At 46.5% G+C, this 18384-nt stretch overlaps 1 protein-coding gene across 3 annotated transcripts in view; it reads left to right on the top strand.

Annotated features, from left to right (window-relative positions):
• Positions 1–10448: 10448 nt before the first annotated feature.
• Positions 10449–18384, top strand: part of NSMCE1 (NSE1 homolog, SMC5-SMC6 complex component) — a 28226-nt gene continuing 20290 nt past the window's right edge. For all 3 annotated transcript variants that reach the window (XM_023746065.1, XM_023746066.1, XM_006104940.2), the window contains exons 1-2: positions 10449–10515; positions 15538–15683. In XM_023746065.1, the coding sequence (XP_023601833.1) occupies positions 15548–15683 (136 nt within the window). In that variant the 5' untranslated portion in view covers positions 10449–10515; positions 15538–15547. The remainder of the gene's footprint in view (positions 10516–15537; positions 15684–18384) is intronic.

Genomic DNA, 18384 nt, shown 5'->3' with positions numbered 1-18384 from the left:
GTCCGTTATTTATTCTCTTCTATTGGAGACTCTGCTTTTCTGTTGCTGAGAAAAGCGGGGAGGAGGTTGTGCTTCTCTTGTTTCTGGTTAATTTTGTGGCTAGAAAAATGTTCTGGGAAAGACACAGGCACAGCCCAGCTTTACCACAACAACTACCGGTCCCCTGGCCTCGCAGGGTGTAGCAGGAATGACTGGTGTGTACCTCGTACAGGTTCGTGTAATACTTACATTCATGCTTCTAGGTGTGCTGGTCCTATGGCAAGTCAAAAGTTAGCTAAAAAGTGGGGAGTGGTGGGATAATTTTAGGAATATGATCGGTCACCTGTAGCCAAGAAATGCCCTCTCTGTGCCCGATGCTTTCTGAGCTGGGTGCTCTCTGCTGGTGGCACCACGCTTCCGTGAATCTGACCATAGTTCCTCTCCACCTCGCGCACTTTCTAGGGCCAGCAATGGCAGCGGCACTGAGCACACAGGCCTCTTCCCCTCTCCTCCAGCTCAGCAGCCGCTCCTTCTTCATGGAACGTTCTGCATTGACTGACAGGACTCGGGACTGACTCTCTAGTCAGGTTCTTCTCTTCCTTTTCATCCTGTCCTCTAAACAGAATCGTTCCCCATGTCCTCCCTGCTCAGCTCATTCAGAAGCCCACCTTCCCTCATTGGATACATGGCCACATGCAAAGCTTCAGCGTGTGTACGTACATAGTCAGCGGACATCCCCCCGGATCTACTCCGCCCGGCCCCCCTTCCCGGGAGGACCCCGTAGGAGCCCTTGGAGATGCGCGTGCTGGGGGACCACGTGTGAGCAGAGGCCCGGCGATAGCGTGGCTGTGCCTGCAGCGCTGTGCTGATGCCCGTCCCTACACCTGGCCCTGCCCGGGCTCGCATGTCCAGTGCTTGGCGCCCACACCGGGCAGGCATGTCCCCCGCTCTCCCTCTGACCCCTCCAACCCCAAAGGCCTACGACCAAAGTCATCACCCTTCTCCAGCCCTGCTGCCCTCTGTGCTCAGCCTCAGTGAAGGTGTGGCCTCCAGTTAAGCAAGTTGGAAACGATGCTGTCATCTTTGGCTTCCCTCTCTGTCTCTGTCTCTCTCTTTCCCCATCTCTCTCACGGAAGACAGCCAGGAGCCGCCGTGGTCTGTCCGCTCCACCTCTGCATTCCTCTTCGCATCTGGCCCACTTCCCTCTCCCACTGCTTCTGCCCTGGTCCAGCCCTAACTCCCTCTCCCGCTGCTTCTGCCCTGGTCCAGCCCTAACTCCCTCTCCCGCTGCTTCTGCCCTGGTCCAGCCCTAACTCCCTCTCCCGCTGCTTCTGCCCTGGTCCAGCCCTAACTCCCTCTCCCGCTGCTTCTGCCCTGGTCCAGCCCTAACTCCCTCTCCCGCTGCTTCTGCCCTGGTCCAGCCCTAACTCCCTCTCGCCCAAACTAAGGGGACCTCCTTCCCTGCTTTCTGTTGCTGGTGGCAGCCTCTGTGCAGAGCCACCCAGCCCCACTGTTCCCTCTTCCCTCCACTTCATCCAGCTGCAGAGGCCCTGCCTGGAGACTGACTCATGATTGACGAAGCCAGCGAGAGTAATCCTAACCCCTTCGCAGATCCCCACTGTCCGGCTCCTTTGCAGCACGGGGTGGCGAGGTGATTCGGGTCTGGCCGGTAAGACACGCAGGGGAAATCCGGAAAGAGGCCCAGGGAGAGGAAGACCTCTGTCACTCCTCCCACCAGCACCATCCTCAAAGTCCATGAAGCATTTATGCTTTAGAAGTTTACTCTCCAGGCTGGCATGCAAGGCCTGGACCACAGCTCTCCACTGATTTTCCTCCAGCTTTATCCACTCCTCCTCACATTCCTCACAAGGAGCCTGGGGGTAGGAAGGCCAAGGGCAGGCATGTCCTCCACGGTAGCTGGTCCCAAGGATGGCCCCGCATGAACCATCTCCCTGGTTCACAGTCCTGTGCAGCCCTCCCCCGTGTCTGCCCTGGGCCTGTGAAGCAGTTTAACTCCCGGAATGCAAAGGGCGCGAAGCTGTGCCACCTGGGCCACAGGGACCGAGGACACTCTGCTTCCGCCCCTCAGCAGCCCCAAGCCACCTGATGAGCCACCAACTGCGCTGAGACCACCAAGTGGTGAGGAAGTGCAGCCAGACCACAGGAGAGGCGCCTGGAAAGAACCAAGAGGCCCAGGCAGTACAGAGTAGCAAGGCCGGACTCTGAGGGAGCTGGGGCCACACCAGCCAGCCCTCCCCACTGCTCCCCTGCGCTGACACCATGTGGAGCAAAGGCAGGCAGGGTAAGCTGGGTGAGAAAGTAACTAAAAATTACTTCTAGTTAAAGTCCATGATGGCTACTCTTCTGCATTCATGCTTTGCTCATATTGCCTCTTCAGCTTAGATGAGCTCTCCTCACTACACATATCCCATCCCTCAAGACTCTGGTTCTTGAATGCCACCTCTTCTATAAAACCTTCTCGATTGTGTCAGCTCTGAGCACTTGGGTATTTTGACCGGCACTGGAGCGGGTATGTGTTTTTGCCCACCTGTAGCAGCACACCAGTTTTGTTTGGATACGTGATCCCTCCCGCTTTGTGGTGGAACTGTCAATCAAGTTGTCCACTTACCTGTCCTGGGTAGGACATAAAACCTGACTGAGCCAATCAGCTGCTCTCTCCCTCCAGGGCAGATCCTAATAGAGGACTGCTTGACCGAGCTCCTGCAGGCCAGGTCTCCCAGCTGCTCTGATCCCTGTCCAGGGCCAGAGCTGATTCTTCAGCTTTTCCATTGAGTCTCTGAGCCCCCCTGGAGCAGAGACAGCAAGCTCACCAATTATTCCATTTGTCCCCAAACATTTATTTCTCAGCCACCTGCAGGGAGGGCAGACCTTGTAACTAGCGCTGATGGATGACAGAGTAGAAATGACACATGCCAGTTTCAGGCTGAGGCGGTAAAAAAAGCCCCCATGCAAACCTCCATCCCTAGAGACCCCCGCATGGTCATCGAGGAGGCTTTGTGTTTCAGGTGTTTCAGGGGATGCAGCTGCAAGATCGCAGATACTCTGTTGGCTGAGTCCCTGAGTGAGTGCAGAGCGGAGCCCCTGCAGACCCTCATGTGATATGTAGTATGCCCTAGAAATAACCATTTGGAGGATGTTTGTTACAGCACCATAACCTGAATAACACATACCCCATACCCTTCCTACCCTTCCAATATGCTTTTTTTCTTTTTGCTCAAGTTACACAAGTTTCTTGCATCTAAAATTGCTTAACTGATAAACTCTTAGTCTTTAGCAGTTTCTTCTTCATACACTTATTAACGTGCATTTGTCTTATTTTTCCTTCTTAGCTGAGAGCAACTTTGCATCCTATCACACTAGCGTACACTTATAAGGCTCTTGATAATTATATGTTGAATGAATGCAAAAATGGAAGGAAAATGAAAAATTGGATGAATCAACTAGATACTTTCTGTTCAACCTTGGTTTCCAAATCCTTTTTCAAGAGAGCATTTATTAAAAGGGACCCTAAAATATGATTGCACCTCTTTTTTATGATGAAGGTGGCATATATTTTCAATCATATTATGATGTCATAACTTCAAAAGCTTTATTAAATGCCAAAGAGTAAAATACTTTTGAAACATCGGAACAACAGCAAAATTCAGTTCATTCTCAACTCCTGACAGGCACTACATGCAGGCTGTTTAGTTTTTCATCTTCCTGTCCCACCCCACTCCCAATCCTGATGTTTAACATCAGATTGTAGACAAAAGGAGAAGCAGCAATTTGGATGTATTTGTCTATTGTTCCTGAAGAAATTAATAATTTTCACATCAGTAAAAAGGTGCCTCAGGAATCTGCTGGACCAGATCCTCCACTTTAAAATAAAAACTTATAATAATTCTGTATAGAAAAATGAGCTTAGCCTGACATAATGATATTAAAGTAAGCTTGCCCCTCTTTACTTAAAAAGTTGTGATTTTTTGCTTAAATAAATTATGTCTATACAAAATAAAAAATACATAAATAAAAGAAACACCTATAGTACTGGCCAGTGTGGCCCAATGGGTTGAAGCATCTTCCAGTGCCCTAGGAGGTTGTGGGTTAGATTCCCAATCAGGGCATGTATCTGGGATGCAGGTTTGATTCCTGGCCCCAAAATATCTTTGGTGAAGATTTTAAAAAAAAGAAAAAAGAGACACCTATAAATGAAAATAATTTACAATCTGCTCCCAATGAAAGAGAGAGAGAGAGGTTTCAAAAGTATTTTACTCTTTGGCATTTAATAAAGTTTTTAAAGTTATGACATCATAATGTGATTGAAAAAAATATATATGACACCTTCATCATAAAAACAGAGGTGTAATCATATTTAGGATCTCTTTTAATTAATGCTCACTTGAAAATGAATTGGGAAACCAAAGTTGAACAGAAATATATATATATTTTTTAAATATATATTTTTATTGATTTTTAGAGCAAGAGGAAGGGGGAGAAAGAGAAACAATGATGAGAAACATCAACTGGCTGTCTCCTGCACGCAGCCTACTGGTGATTGAGCCAGCGACTTCTTGGTGCATGGGTTGACACTCAGCCGCTGAGCCAGACCAGCCTGGCACAATGTTTTTGTTGGAACGAACTTGAAGGGCATGGGACATCGGAGATGTGAATAAATTTAGATGTGTTAGACCACAGGCATGTAATTCACTGGGGACCTTGTTAAAATGCAGATTCTGCTGCAACAGGTCAGGGCGGGGCCTCAGACTCTGCTGCTGCTGGTCCACAGCCCACCTCGGAGGAGCAGCTGTAGACGCTCCGAGTGTGTTAAGAATCACCACTGCAATTCAAGAGCTCCTGACAGGCCCACCTGGGACCACACTGAATTTGGGGTTTTGATCAAGTTGCCCTGAATTCAATCTTTGATCAGTTTTCTTTACGTCTGTTAGGATATTACCATAGCCTTGTCTCTTATCTTGAAATCACTTCTCTGGGAACTTCACTGTCTCTTTAGACACGAGTTGAGAACACAGAAGCAGGCAAAACAGAGGCCTGAGAAGTGAAAAAGGTGTAACCAATTCCACACACTAAAATGTGTGCATTTTCCTGGTATTTAGCTTTATTTATTTATTTTTCCCATTTTACAATAAGACTGGCTATTTATTTGCTCAGGCCAGGGGTTGCTGAAAGAAGGTAATTATAAGAAGAGATTAGGACTGCTGATACTTGACAGAGGGAAAGACATGAAAATACTATGAAAAGCTGACTCTATAAAAAATGAAAACTCATGAAATTAAAAATGAAAACACAGAGGTGCCAGAGGAACAGGGCTAATCCTGGGGTGAAGGCAAAAAGCCCGAGATGTAGCAATTGTCTTCAAAGACATCGCTGTGCTCGTCATGTCATAAGAGAGAGATAAGTATATACTTTAGGATTATTAATATAGGGAATAGGATTTTAAAAAAATGTTTGTGCTTAAAAAATGTTTTCTAGTTATATAGAAAATTCACTAATGTATAACAATTCTCTGATGATGCTGGATAAATGTGGCTGTAAATATATTCCAATTTTATATAGTATCGATTTCATTATATCTAAAATCTTTGTGATCACATAGAGTCCATTTATTTTGAAAAATAATATTTCTTGTGACTATAAAACATGCTTCTGGAGAGAGTTGAAACACATAAAAAGTGACAAGAAAAAGTTTACCTAATATCCATCCAATCAGGAATATTCACCAATAATATTTTGGTATATAGAGTCTTCTAGTTTTCTCTCTCTCTTAAAATATACATTATGGGTTTTTTCCCCCTTCTGACCTCAAGTATTCTTTGAAAACATGATTTTCAGGCTGCATAAGATTTTGCAGAATTTCGCTTATTTTGACCACCATTTCCCTTTGTATTGGGAGACGTGTGAGCTGTTGCCATTTCCCCTGGAAGAATCAAGGCCATGATGCCCTTCTCTGCATTTACCTTTGTGAGCATCTCTGGTCATTTCCGCAGGCAGGTTCCCAGAAGTGGAATCACCAGGTCAAACAACATTTATGTCCAGGCTCTTAGAGAGCGCGCCGCCGCCTCCTCCCCCCCCCCCCCCCCCAACGGTCTGTGCTGAAGGGCTGAATGGTCCGCACTGCTTCCGGCGGTGTGCATATTTCCCCGCCCAGTGTCCAAGTCTCCCCGGACTTTACACAGGAACTGTTTTTAAAGATGACCTTTGGGGCCTGTCACCATCCCTCTCTGGTGAGAGATAAGCTGAGCGGAATCATTGTCCCTCTCTGCTTCACCAGCACATGCCCATCACCTCCACCAGATCCAACTGAAAATGTAATAAATAAAAATGTGAGCATATGGTTTCCATAAGCAACTTCATTTTCTTTTGCTTCTTGTTTTACTCATTTCTGCTTTTTTATTATTTCCTTCCTTCTGTTTTCTCTGGATTTATATATTTTTCTACCTTTTAAATCGATACAAATTAAATTTTGTTTTCTTGTTTTTAATTAAGTACACTGAAGGTTATAAATCCCCCTCTAATTATTGTTTTAGTTGGATCCCACAGGTCTGATTATGTAAGACTTTTATTGTCATTCACTACTAAATATTTTGTAATTTCCATATTGATTTTTTAAAAAACATATGTAATTTTGTTTCCAAATGTGTGTTCTTTTTCTTTTTAAAATGTATTATAAAATCTGTTAACATAAAAAAGTATAAAGTATAAGAAATAAAACTAGAACATATGCTTATACATTTTATTATTGACTAGAGGCCCGGTGCATGAAATTTGTGCATGGGGAGGGGATGGGGGTCCCTCAGCCTGGCCTGCACCCTCTCGCAATCTGAGACCGCTGGCTCCTAACTGCTTGCCTCCCTGCCTGCCTGATGCCCCTAACTGCTCCCCTGCCTGCCGGCCTGATCGCCCCTAACTGCCTCTGCCTTGGCCCCCCGCCACTGTGGCTTTGTCCGGAAGACGTCCAGTCTAATTAGCATATTACCCTTTTATTAGTATAGATAAGTCATAGATGTGTAAGATAAACAAACCATCCTGTCTTCCTAGTCCTTCCTCAGAAGTAACTGCTGGTACTAATTTAAGATATATTTTATGAATTGTATGGGTTTCTTTTTGGATATCTTTTTGTTGTTGATTTTTTAAAAATATATTTTATTGATTTTTTACAGAGAGGAAGGGAGAGAGATAGAGAGTTAGAAACATCGATGAGAGAGAAACATCGATCAGCTGCCTCCTGCACACCCCCTACTGGGGATGTGCCCACAACCTAGGTACATGCCCTTGACTGGAATCGAACCTGGGACCTTTCAGTCCCCAGGCCGATGCTCTATCCACTGAGCCATACCGGTTTCGGCTTTGTTGTTGATTTTTTAAAAAATATGTTTTACTGGTTTTAGAGAGAGGGAGAGTTTGAAACATCAATGACTGGGCATGTTGCCCTGCCTGGGAATCAAACCCAAGGCCTTTTGGTGCATAGGATGTTGCTCAACTAACCGAGCCACACGGGCCAAGGCTTGTTGTTGATTTTAAATTTTATTTCATTGTGGTTCATGAATACGATCTATAGATTCTTCGGAATTCATTGAGGCTTCCTTTGTGGCCAGTACAGAGTCAATTTCTGTAAATGTTCCAAACATGTTTGAAAAGACAGATATGCCGATGTTCTTTTTCTGAAATACAAACCAGATGTTACCACTTCCTCTCTCAGCTTCAATGGTCTTCAGGTGAAAGACAGAGCCCTTCGCCTATGATTTGGGCCCTTATCCTAAGATTTAGCTTATTCCTCTCTAGCCAAGGCCTCGGCCACCTCCTTATGTACAAAAAATTTATGTTCACGCAGCTTTTGTACCTTTTAGGGTCAACTTTCTGAAACATTTGAACTGTCAGAGTTGTCTTGTAGTGGACAGTCCAAGGTCTGGCAAATCAAAGATCCTAATAGAATCTCACTGAATGGGTTGTCTTCTGAGGGTGGACTCATGCTGAGGCTGGACAGCTGCTCTGTGGTGGGTCACTCCCTCATCGTCAGTTCCAGTCTTCATCACTACTTCTTCCTTCTGAACCCAACCCAGCTCTCTGAGACCTCCAGCTGCTGTGAGCCTGCATGCTGATTTCTCTGCACTTCCCCCTTCCCATCTCCGCCTGCCCATACAAGGACCCTTCCACAACGCTGTCCAGGGCTTTGCCTTCTAGAGACAACTGCACAAGCCCAACAGAGATCATCCCGGGTGGAATCCACACTGAGCTTCTGCTCAGAGGCCCCTGGCATGGGGATGGAGGTTGTGGGGGAAATCAGTGAGCAACTGTCCTCTCTACATGTTCATGGCTTCAACCTTAGCTGGAACCTCACTGTTGTATTTCCTTCGGAATCTGCTTCAACCTTCTTGATCCCCTTCAAATCTTCAGCATCTCCCCAGCTCCTTTACTCAGCCGAATGATCGTTTGCTACTTTATGGAGAAAACAGAAACATTAGGGTGAGCTTTCGTTTAGCCTTTTCTACCTCCCTTCCTCCTGCTTCAGAAGTGTCTCCCCTCTTCTCTAGGGTAAGAGTAATCCTGTCCCCATATACCCTTGACCCCATCCTCCCCTGTCTCCCTGTGTTTATCTATCCATTACTCACTCTGCCCCTGATCTCCCCTTCCCAACGCCATCCTTCCTAACAGCAATCAGCACTCCTCTTGGAGGCTGATGTGAGCTTCCTCGCCTCTCTATGGGCTCTTATTGACCATTAACTTCTAGATCAGCGTAGCCTATCTTTTATTTATTATTTAGAAAATGTCTTTATTAATTTTAGAGAGAGAGAGAGAGGGATAGAGAAATAGAAACATTCATGAGAGAGAAATATCGATAGGCTGCCTCCCGCACTCCCCCACCTGGGGATTGAGCCTGCAACCCAGGCATGTGCCCTGACCAGGAATTGAACCGGTGACCTCTTGGTTCAGGGTTCGACACTCAACCCTGAGCGCACCAGGCCTATCTTTCGTGATTTCCTCCAGATCACAGACAATCCTGACCACACCCTGCACCTCAAAACGTTCTCTTAGCTATTTGCCTCTGATACCACTCAATCTTGACTCCCTTTCTTCTCTCGCTACCCCCTCCTTTGTTCTTTGAGCCTGAAATGTCCGGGTTCCAAGTGTTTCCTATTCACAACCCTCCGTCTTTATTTCTTTACACCCCGGGAAAGCACAGGGTGGTGTTTCTACTAAGCTCTCCAGTGTGGTCTGTTGTTGCCACGTTGCCCCGTTTTTCAGGAGCCGTCACAGTTTTATGTGAACTCCCTTAACTTTAAACATTGATAATGAACTCAAACGTACACAAAACTGTGCAGGACAAACAAAACGCGGGTGGTCCTGCCCAGGACTGTTCTCTTATTTCAGGGCCCCCAAGGCAGCCTATAAAGTTCTTCATTAGCGATGGCAGCTCACACGGATTGAGGGCACACTATGTGCGGACTGAGGGCACACTATGTGTGAGGCACTCTCCCAGGTGGGTTGCATGCATTAGCTCATGTAACCTTCACAACAATTACATCAGCAAAGGGCAACCATTATCCTGCTTATAGATGAGCAGACTGCGAGGGGCGGCTTCGGTGGCTGTCCTGGTCGCAGAGACGCCGAGTTTCAGAACCTGGACTCCAGTCCCGCCGGCCCAGCTCGGACCTCAGGCCTCGAACCAGACATGCCGCGCCTCCCTGCTCAGCAGAGGAGAAGACGGAGGTCCGGGAGGCGGCAGAGGAGTCTAAGGTCGCGGGAACTGGGACTGGCCAGGCAGGATGAGAAGCTCCCGCCCGGGAGGTGGGTCCCGGCACCAGTCCCCGCGCTGGGCTGCGCTCCCGGCTCAGACCTGCGGCCCGAACACTGTACGCACGTGGGCCAGGGCCGCCCGGAGCCTCCCACGAGCCATCCGCTCGCTGCTGTTGATCCCTCCACGGACCCCTCACGGCGCTCCCTGGGCCGGGCAGCAGGACCTTTCAGTCAGCACGGCCGTGTGCGAACCCCACAAACACGCTGCCTCACAGGGACTGTTCCCCATTTCACAGGTGAAACAGGCTCAGCGCCGCTGCGGGACTTGCCCCCGACCCAGCAACCAGTGAAGGGCAGAGGCAGGACTCCAGTCAGGGGACCTGGCAACAGAGCCCTCGTTCTTGGCCACGAGCTCACACTACCAGTTCCACACACGGGGGAGACTGAGGCCCGGCCATGGCGTGGGGTGCGCTGCCCGCCTGCTCTCCCCCCTCTGCGGTCGCGGTCTGTCACTGCTGGGCCGGACGCGGACGCCCTTTCTCCGGCGGCGCCGAGAGCGGCGGGGAAGCGCGCAATTCCCTACCTCACGGAGGATCCCGTGGCACCATGGCAACGCGTCGGGCGGGAGAACAGGAAGTGTGTCACCCAGTGGGCGGGGCGAATCTGCGTAACCACCAATGGGAGCACCGCATCCGCGTTCGCTCCGCCCGGAAGGAGGGACCGAACCGCTTTTCTGCTAGCGCCGTCGGCTGTGAGACTCGCGCTTCGGGGCCGCGGAGGGTAATTCGGTGGCGCGCTTTGGGGGGCGGGGGGGCGGGGAACGGAGGAGAGCGGTCCCGAGAAACGAGGGAAGACGGGAGGTGCGGTCAGGCCCGCGGTCGGCCCGCGCTGTGCCGAGGGGGCGCCAGGTGCGGGGACCCGGGGGTTTCCCGTTTCCGGAGGGGGAAACGGAGGCCCAGAGAGGGGCAGTGAGGCACATAGACCTGAAACTCGACCCTCTCACACGCAGACGTTTTAAAATCGCAATAGTAGGTGAAAAAACACTTTTCATCATATTAGGTGAAAAAGCAGAATACAAAATATATCCGAACTGAATACATAAGATAGGCCTTCGCCGAGCACCCTCCGTTATCTCGCCGTACTTGCTGCTCCCCTCGACTTTGTGTATGAAACTTGTTTGTGCACGTCCCCTGGGCTAGCTGTGCGCAGAATCCCGCAGTTCTCGGGTCTCGGAAGGTGATATGGCGCATATCTATGTTCTGCATACATTCAGCGGGGTTCGGGGCAGTGTTTGGAATCAATACATTAATATTTTCACAGATATATCTCTGTCTGTCTATCTATCTATCTATCTATCTATCTATCCTAACTCTTTAAGGGATAAGGAACAACCATAAGTAGCTTCACCTGAGATCAGATCAAGTTTTCAAACTTAAGAGATTTTCCAGAAAACAGGTTGGAGAATTGCAGATAAGGGACTGGGCTCCTGATGTCACTGTCTGCTTCTCCTCCTCGCCGAGGGGTGTGCCACGGCTGCTGAGCTGTGCCTTTGCAGGGCACCCCCACCTCCATCACTAACAGTGTGTGCCACCTGGCGCCTCAGTTTCCTCATCTGTAAAATGGGCTCCGTAATGCCTTCCTCCCGAGGTTCTGGTGGGGAGTGAATGAGACCGCGGGTGTGAAGCACTAACACTGTGTCTAGCACGCGGCACAGATGGTTAAGATTGAGGTTTGCCTATTCCACAAACGTTTCTACGTATTTTGAAATTATCTGGATAGGCGGTACCTGTCCATGGTTAACCTCCCCTGCCCAGTCAGTCTTCAGAGAGATCACCAGTTTCTAGACATAAACAAGCCTGTCTGTATCTCTCACCCCCATTTTCCTTTTACCCCAGATTATAGCATTGTATTCCTTTCTATGCTTCCTTCTCCTTAACATTTATTTTGGGTGTTACTTAACATCCTATATAATAAAAGACTAATATGCAAATTGTCCCCGCAACCGGGAGTTCGACTGGGAGTTCAACTGGGAGTTCAACCGGGAGTTTTGTGTGTGTGTGTGTTTTTTTTTAAATAAGATAGCTTTTTTAAAAAAATGTATTTTATTGAATTTTTACAGAGAGGAAGGGAGAAGGATAGAGAGTTAGAAACATCGATGAGAGAGAGAAACATCCGTCAGCTGCCTCCTGCACACCCCCCCACTGGGGATGTGCCCGCAACCAAGGTACATGCCCTTGACTGGAATCGAACCCGGGACCCTTCAGTCCGCAGGCCGATGCTCTATCCACTGAGCCAAACCGGTTACAGCTCAACCGGGAGTTTGACCAGGATGTGGGGCGGCTGGCCAATTGCCCGAGGCCCCTCCCTCACCCCATCAGGGGTGGGGCCAGCCTACCAACCACCCTTGCCCCTTCCCCCCAGCCGTGCACAAATTTGTGCACCAGGCCTCTAGTATTTACATAATTTCTTCTTTATTAAGATATGTAACATACCTGTAAAAATAATAAGTTTGAAGAATGAAAATTAAAGGAACACTACCAACTTAAGGAATAGAACATTTTCGTATCCTCAAAACCCCCACTGAATCTTTCACTCTTCTTGCCAAATACTGTGTAACCACTGCTCTGAGTATTGTTACTAATTTTCTTGTTTTTCTCTGTAGTTTTTTACTGTTGATATATCTCTAATGAATGCAATGCACGGTTTTGAATTTTTTATAAATGGGATCCTAATATATATCTTGTGGGACTTGACTTTTGCATATAATATGTGTATTAGATGCATCCTTGTTGATGTGAGTAGCTCTCTACTTGGTCTTCGTTGCTTTGAATTCCATGGTATGATTATACCTGCTTTACGGAGGTGTTCTTCAGCTGTACTCTTGCCAGTGTTTTGCTATTACGTGGTGCTTTTACAAACGTATTTCCTGGGGCCAGTGTGGAAAAGTTTCCGTAAGGTATATATCGAACAGACTTCTAAGGACACCCAAATGAGCTAGCAGTACCCAGTTGTCTGAAGTGGTTGTAAGAGTGTATGCTCTACCAGTGGTGGATGAAAGTTTCGGTCTCAGCCACTCTGAAGGATTTTTCCTATCTGGTGATGGTTAAGACTTTAATCACGGTGGTTTTAATATTCATTTGCCTGATGACATTGAGGTGGAGCATCTTTTTATGTATTTATTAATAATTTGTGCATCCTCTTTGTAAAATTTCTGTTGCTTATTTTTCTCTTATAGTTGTCTTTCCCTTATTTGTAGGCGTTCCCTATATGTTCTGAATGCAAATATTTTGTGGCTTAAATACCCTCTGGTTTGTAGCTTGTCTTCTATTTCTCTTTTCCATTCTCCGGTGTTTTTGGTGAACAGAGTCATTAATGTTAACAAAGCTGAATATATCATTATAATCCTTTATGATTTATACTTTTTAAAAATCTTTTAAAGAAATCCTACCCTACTTTTGGTCAAGAAGATATTCTTTTAGGCAGTGTGGCCTGGGTGGGGGAGGGATGGTGGTGGGGGGGGAGATATTCTGTGTTGTTGTACCAAAGTTTCATAGTGTTTCCCTTCTTATGACCTTAATCTTTAGCCATAGATTTTTGTACATAGTGTGAGGTAAGGGTCTCGTTCTTTTTTCTTTCCCATGTATGGATAGTCAGTTGTTTTGGCACCTTTTATTGAAAAGTTTGCTTTGATCTGGCATTCCATTTCTCCAACATGTCAAGTACCCGTACATATTTACAATTCTGTTCTGAGTCCTTTATTCTGTTTCATTGATCTTTGTCTATTTCTATACCAGTATCACATTTTATTCACTGCTCTAGCTTTCCAGTTACTTGGTACCTGGTAGGACAAGTTCTCCTTTATCTTTTCCAAGAATGCCTTTGCTGCTTTGCCTTTATGTTTTCCATGAAATTTTAGAATCATCTTTGTCAGATCACACACAGACATAAAGCCTATTGGGAATTTGACTGGAATTGCGTTGATTTAGTTGCATTGGATTAATTTGGATTTAATTTTTTTAATCCTCACCTTAGGATATGTTTTTATTGATTTTAGAGAGAGAGGAAAGGGGAGAGAAAGAGAGAGAAACATCACTGTGAGAGAAACATCAGTCGGTTGCCTCCCACACACGCCCCGACTGGGGATGGAACCCACAGCCTTTTGGTGTGTGGGATGAAGCTCCAACTAAGTGAACTACCTGGCCAGAGCCTAATTTGGATTTTAAAGTGATTGCTTTCGACATCTTGTCCCTAAGTATTATATTTGCTGTAGGTTTTTGTAGACAAAGGAATTTCCTTCTCACCCGAGAATATTTTTTCCATTGATTTTAGAGAGTAGAAGGGGAGGAAGGGAGGGGGGGGGGAGGGGAGGGGGGAGAGAGGAAGAGAGAGAGAGAGAGAGAGAGAGAGAGAGAGAGAGAGAGAGAGAGCTGGATCTGAGGTTGAGGGAAAGGAGGATCAGGTCTGTGGTGTTTGCATGACTGTGGACTGTACCACCTAAAGCAGGTGATTTGCAAAGAGCACTCAGGAGAAAAAGGGTTGCAGATGCTGAAAGGAGAAGGAATCCGGTTTAGGATTTGTTGAGGTTGAGATGCTGGTGAAAGAGGCTCGAGGAAAGCTTGTAGGCAGGCAGGGAAACCGATCCTGGGACAGTGCATCTTTCCAGCTCCGAGGTCCAGCTGGTGATGCTGTTGGAAAGAACAGTAACTGGTCTTTTTGTGCATCTCCTATGGGCCAGGTCCTTGGCAAACATTTGGTAGTCATATCTCACTTAAACTTATGCCTTAAATATAGTTATTATTACCCTCATATTATAGGTGAAAAGACTGAGGCTCAGGGAGATTAAACGTGTTATATTTGCCTAAGTAACGGCAAATTTCTTGTCAGATCATGGCATCACCTGAAGTGAATGTTAAAAATCTCAGAATGCCAGGCCCCTATGCAGTCAGAACCTCCAGGAAAGAAGCCATGGGTGCATATTTTTAATGCACAGATTATGTGATTTTTAAGCTCAGGCAGGCCTAGCAAGAACTGGTCTCAGAGCCATCTGTCCAGTTCTGAACCCGCGCTCTTAGCCCCTGTGCAACGACTGGACCCCTGGCAGCAGCGGGCTTTTTGATCAGCTCTGATCTCTGTGGTTTGTGGAAAGATACTGTTTTAATAGAGAGCAGGAGGTTTAGAAAGTACCCTGTAGTCCTGTGAGGTCAGTTTTATTAGTGGTTTGGGAGAAGGGAAGGAAACTAACACGTATTCAGTGTGTGCTAGCATTTCTCTAGGCAGTGAATGTTACTCTAATTTTTTAGTGAGAATATGGGGCCTCAGCTAAATTTATCCAGGGCCATAGAGCTGGTAAGTGACTAAGCCAAGTTTCAGATCTAGAATCATCTAATAGTGAAAATAGCTAACACTTATTTAGTGCTTCGTCTGTTACCAGGCTTCTCTGTGTGTTATTTCATTTATTCCTCATGGTAATTGTGTGGAGAACGTTTTTATCATTATTCTGATTTTACTGATCCGAAACTGAAGCACTTGGAGGTGACGTTTCCCAATTTCACACCCGAGGTGATGGAGCAGCTGTGAATGCCGGCCTCGGGTTGGCTCCGACCCACGCATTTCACCACTGCCCAGTACTCATTTGACTAGTCCCTGGCTTGTGTCCTTTTCATTTTTGTATTATTCAGCATGTTGACCTTGATTTTAGAAACCATAACAAACTTATATTTGTTAATGCAAATTCATACACAATCTAGCACATTGCTTTTGATGTGTTCAGAGGTAAGTTGATTTCATTTATGTCTTTTTTAGCTCCGTCACCATGCAGGGTAGCTCCAGAAGAACGGGCACCATGACTGATGTCCACCGGCGCTTCCTCCAGTTGCTGATGACTCACGGAGTGCTGGAGGAATGGGAGGTTAAGCGCTTGCAGAAGCACTGCTATAAGGTCCATGACTGTAAGTATCGTTTTCCTGTTCCCAGGAGGCTCTGGAGCTGTGTGATCAGGGGCTAGTGACATTGGTATAATGCCAGGTAACCAGTCAGCCCATCCTCCTGACCTGGCCATTCAGGGCTCTCACAGTCTCCCTTCAGCCCATCTTTCTCATCTCATCTTTGACTTGTTTTTCAGTAAATCTTGCACTTAGCTCAGGTTAGGTAAGACTTGGCCTCTGAAGCAGTGGAGTCATGGTTCACAGCAGGGCTCCAGCACCGCCTCGAGCCTGAGTTTCTTCACCACTAAACGGGGAGAATTCATTGTACTTGACATACTGTGGTTCAGAGTTAAGAGACATGATCCATAAAGAACACCTGGCACAGGAAAAGTGCTTAGTTGGCTATTGGTAGTTAGAGGGCAGCTTAGCATATGGTTCAGGGCGCAGCCTGGGACGTGGCCATCCCTGGAAAAGTGCCTTCCTGCTTTGCTGGCTGTCGGCATTTGGAACATCTCAGTGGTTGTTGGGAGGGTGAATAAGATAATACACGTGAAGCACTTAGGGACAGGACCGCTGGTGCGTACTAACTTTTCAGCAACTGGAGGTTTCAATAAAGCAACGGGATCAATGTTGATAGATTGATAAAATCAGTATTAGGTCTTGTCGAGTGTCAGCCTGGGTAGGTCTTATGGAGTTAAAAGGAAAGTTTATATTTTTTAATATTTATTTATTTATTGTTAATCCTCATCAGAGGATATTTTCCCATTGATTTGCAGAGAGGGTGTAAGGGAGAGATGCAGAGAGAGAAACATTGATATGAGAAAGACACATTGATTGGTTGCTTCCTGCACGCACCCAGACCACAGATTGAGCCTGCAACTGAGGTATGTGCCCTTGACTGGAATTGAACCGGGGATGCTTCAGTTTGGGGACTGATGCTCTATCCACTGAGCCAAACAGGCTAGGGCAGAAAGTTTATAAATTATACTTGTTGTATGATGCCGTTGTGTTAGGTTTTGTGTAAAACTTAGTGATTTTTATTGTTCATGAGTGCATACACCTGCATGTGAAAATATGGAAGTGGACTGGAAAGATGTGCAGCACACTCACATGCTTGCCTTTGGAGAGAGGAGGAGAGGAATAGGCTTGTCAACAGAAATCAAAGGACTTCATCTTTACCCTGTTCTGTTCTTTTATTGTCAAAAAAAGACTTGAGGCAAACATGGCATTATTAGTTTAGTCTAATGGTTGTCACTTCTGATGAATGAGAATATAGGTTTTATATGCTGTGTTTTTGTATTTTCTCTATTAAAATTATTTTTTAATCCTCACCTGAGTATATTTTTTTTATTGATTTGAGAGAGAGAAGAAGGAAGAGAGAGAGAAAAAAACATTAATGTAAGAGAGAAACACTGATCAGTTGTTTCCCCCACGGGCCCCGATCAGGGATCAAACTCACATCCTGGGCATGTGCCCTGACCAGGAATTGAAGCCCCCACCTTCTGGTGTACAGGATGGTGCTCCAACCAATTGAGCCACACCGGCCAGGACCTCTCTCTATTTTTAATTGTTAAAAGAAGAGTGGAAAAAAGACGTGAGCCAAGTCAAGAGGGGTGAGGAAAGGTATGGAAGAGGCTTCAAGCACCTAGTCCTAGGCGGAGGGACACGAGGCCCAGTGTCACTTTGGAGACTGCGTCTGCGGCATATAGAGGCGGAAGCCAATCCCGGAGGGTGGAGGAGTGTGTGCGTCAGGAGGGAGAGAGTACAGAAACAAGTCCATTCATGACATGCAGAAGGGAGATGGAGAGGGTGGCAGGTTAGAGAAGAGGCACGGATTGAGCCACTGGTCCATTGAGGTGTTCTATGGGGAATTCTGGGAGCTTTGTTATACATCCACAAATAAAGGCTTGACGGGTCTATAGTAAGGAAACCTGTTTACCTTTGTTAATCCTGTGTATCCAAACTTAACTGACAAATAATAGACTTCAGGAAACCCTAGATAAAACTATATGATGTGTGGGAAGAGAATAAGTTTTTTTGTGTGTAGGTTTACAGATCTGGAAAAACCCATAGTATGTATACCATAGTAGTGGTTTTTTCTTTTGGTGTGTGTGTTTTAATCCTCACCTGAGGGTATGATTTAATGATTTTTGAGGGAGGGAGGGAATAAGGGAGGGAGGGAAAGAGAGAGAGAGAGAGAGAGAGAGAGAGAGAGAGAGAGAGAGAAACATAGATCCGTTCCCTCCCGCATAGGCCCTGGCCTGAGGTCAAACCCACAATCTAGGTATGTGCCCTGACCTGGAATTGAATGGGGTGATGCTCCAACCAACTGGGTCACCTGGCCAGGGCTACCATAGTCGTGTTGTTCTCTCCTCTTAATTCTGTAGACAGTGCGGACCTCCAGGAGGATTTGAAGCTAGAAGTGACAGAATTAGTGCCGTGTTTGGGAACTCTCCTGGTGAGAACATATCTGCTCTAATTGCCTGCACTGTGGTGGACGGGGTCTTCGGTGAGAGCCTCCTTCATGGAATATTACACCTGTCAAGCTAGCTTCTCTTGCTCTTTAAAAAGTACAACAGGGCTTTAAACATACCCCTCAATATTCTTCAGTGATGGGCATAGCAGGCTTTTCTTGTCTCTCCGTAACAATTCATTCCTTCTCCCATTAGTATCTTATATATGTCCCGGATATGAACGTTATATAGATGGGGAAGTTTCATAGCTC

The sequence above is a fragment of the Myotis lucifugus genome, unplaced genomic scaffold (assembly GCF_000147115.1).
Source record: "Myotis lucifugus unplaced genomic scaffold, Myoluc2.0 scaffold_624, whole genome shotgun sequence".
Classification (NCBI taxonomy): domain Eukaryota; kingdom Metazoa; phylum Chordata; class Mammalia; order Chiroptera; family Vespertilionidae; genus Myotis; species Myotis lucifugus.
This window is presented reverse-complemented; position numbering and strand designations above follow the sequence as displayed.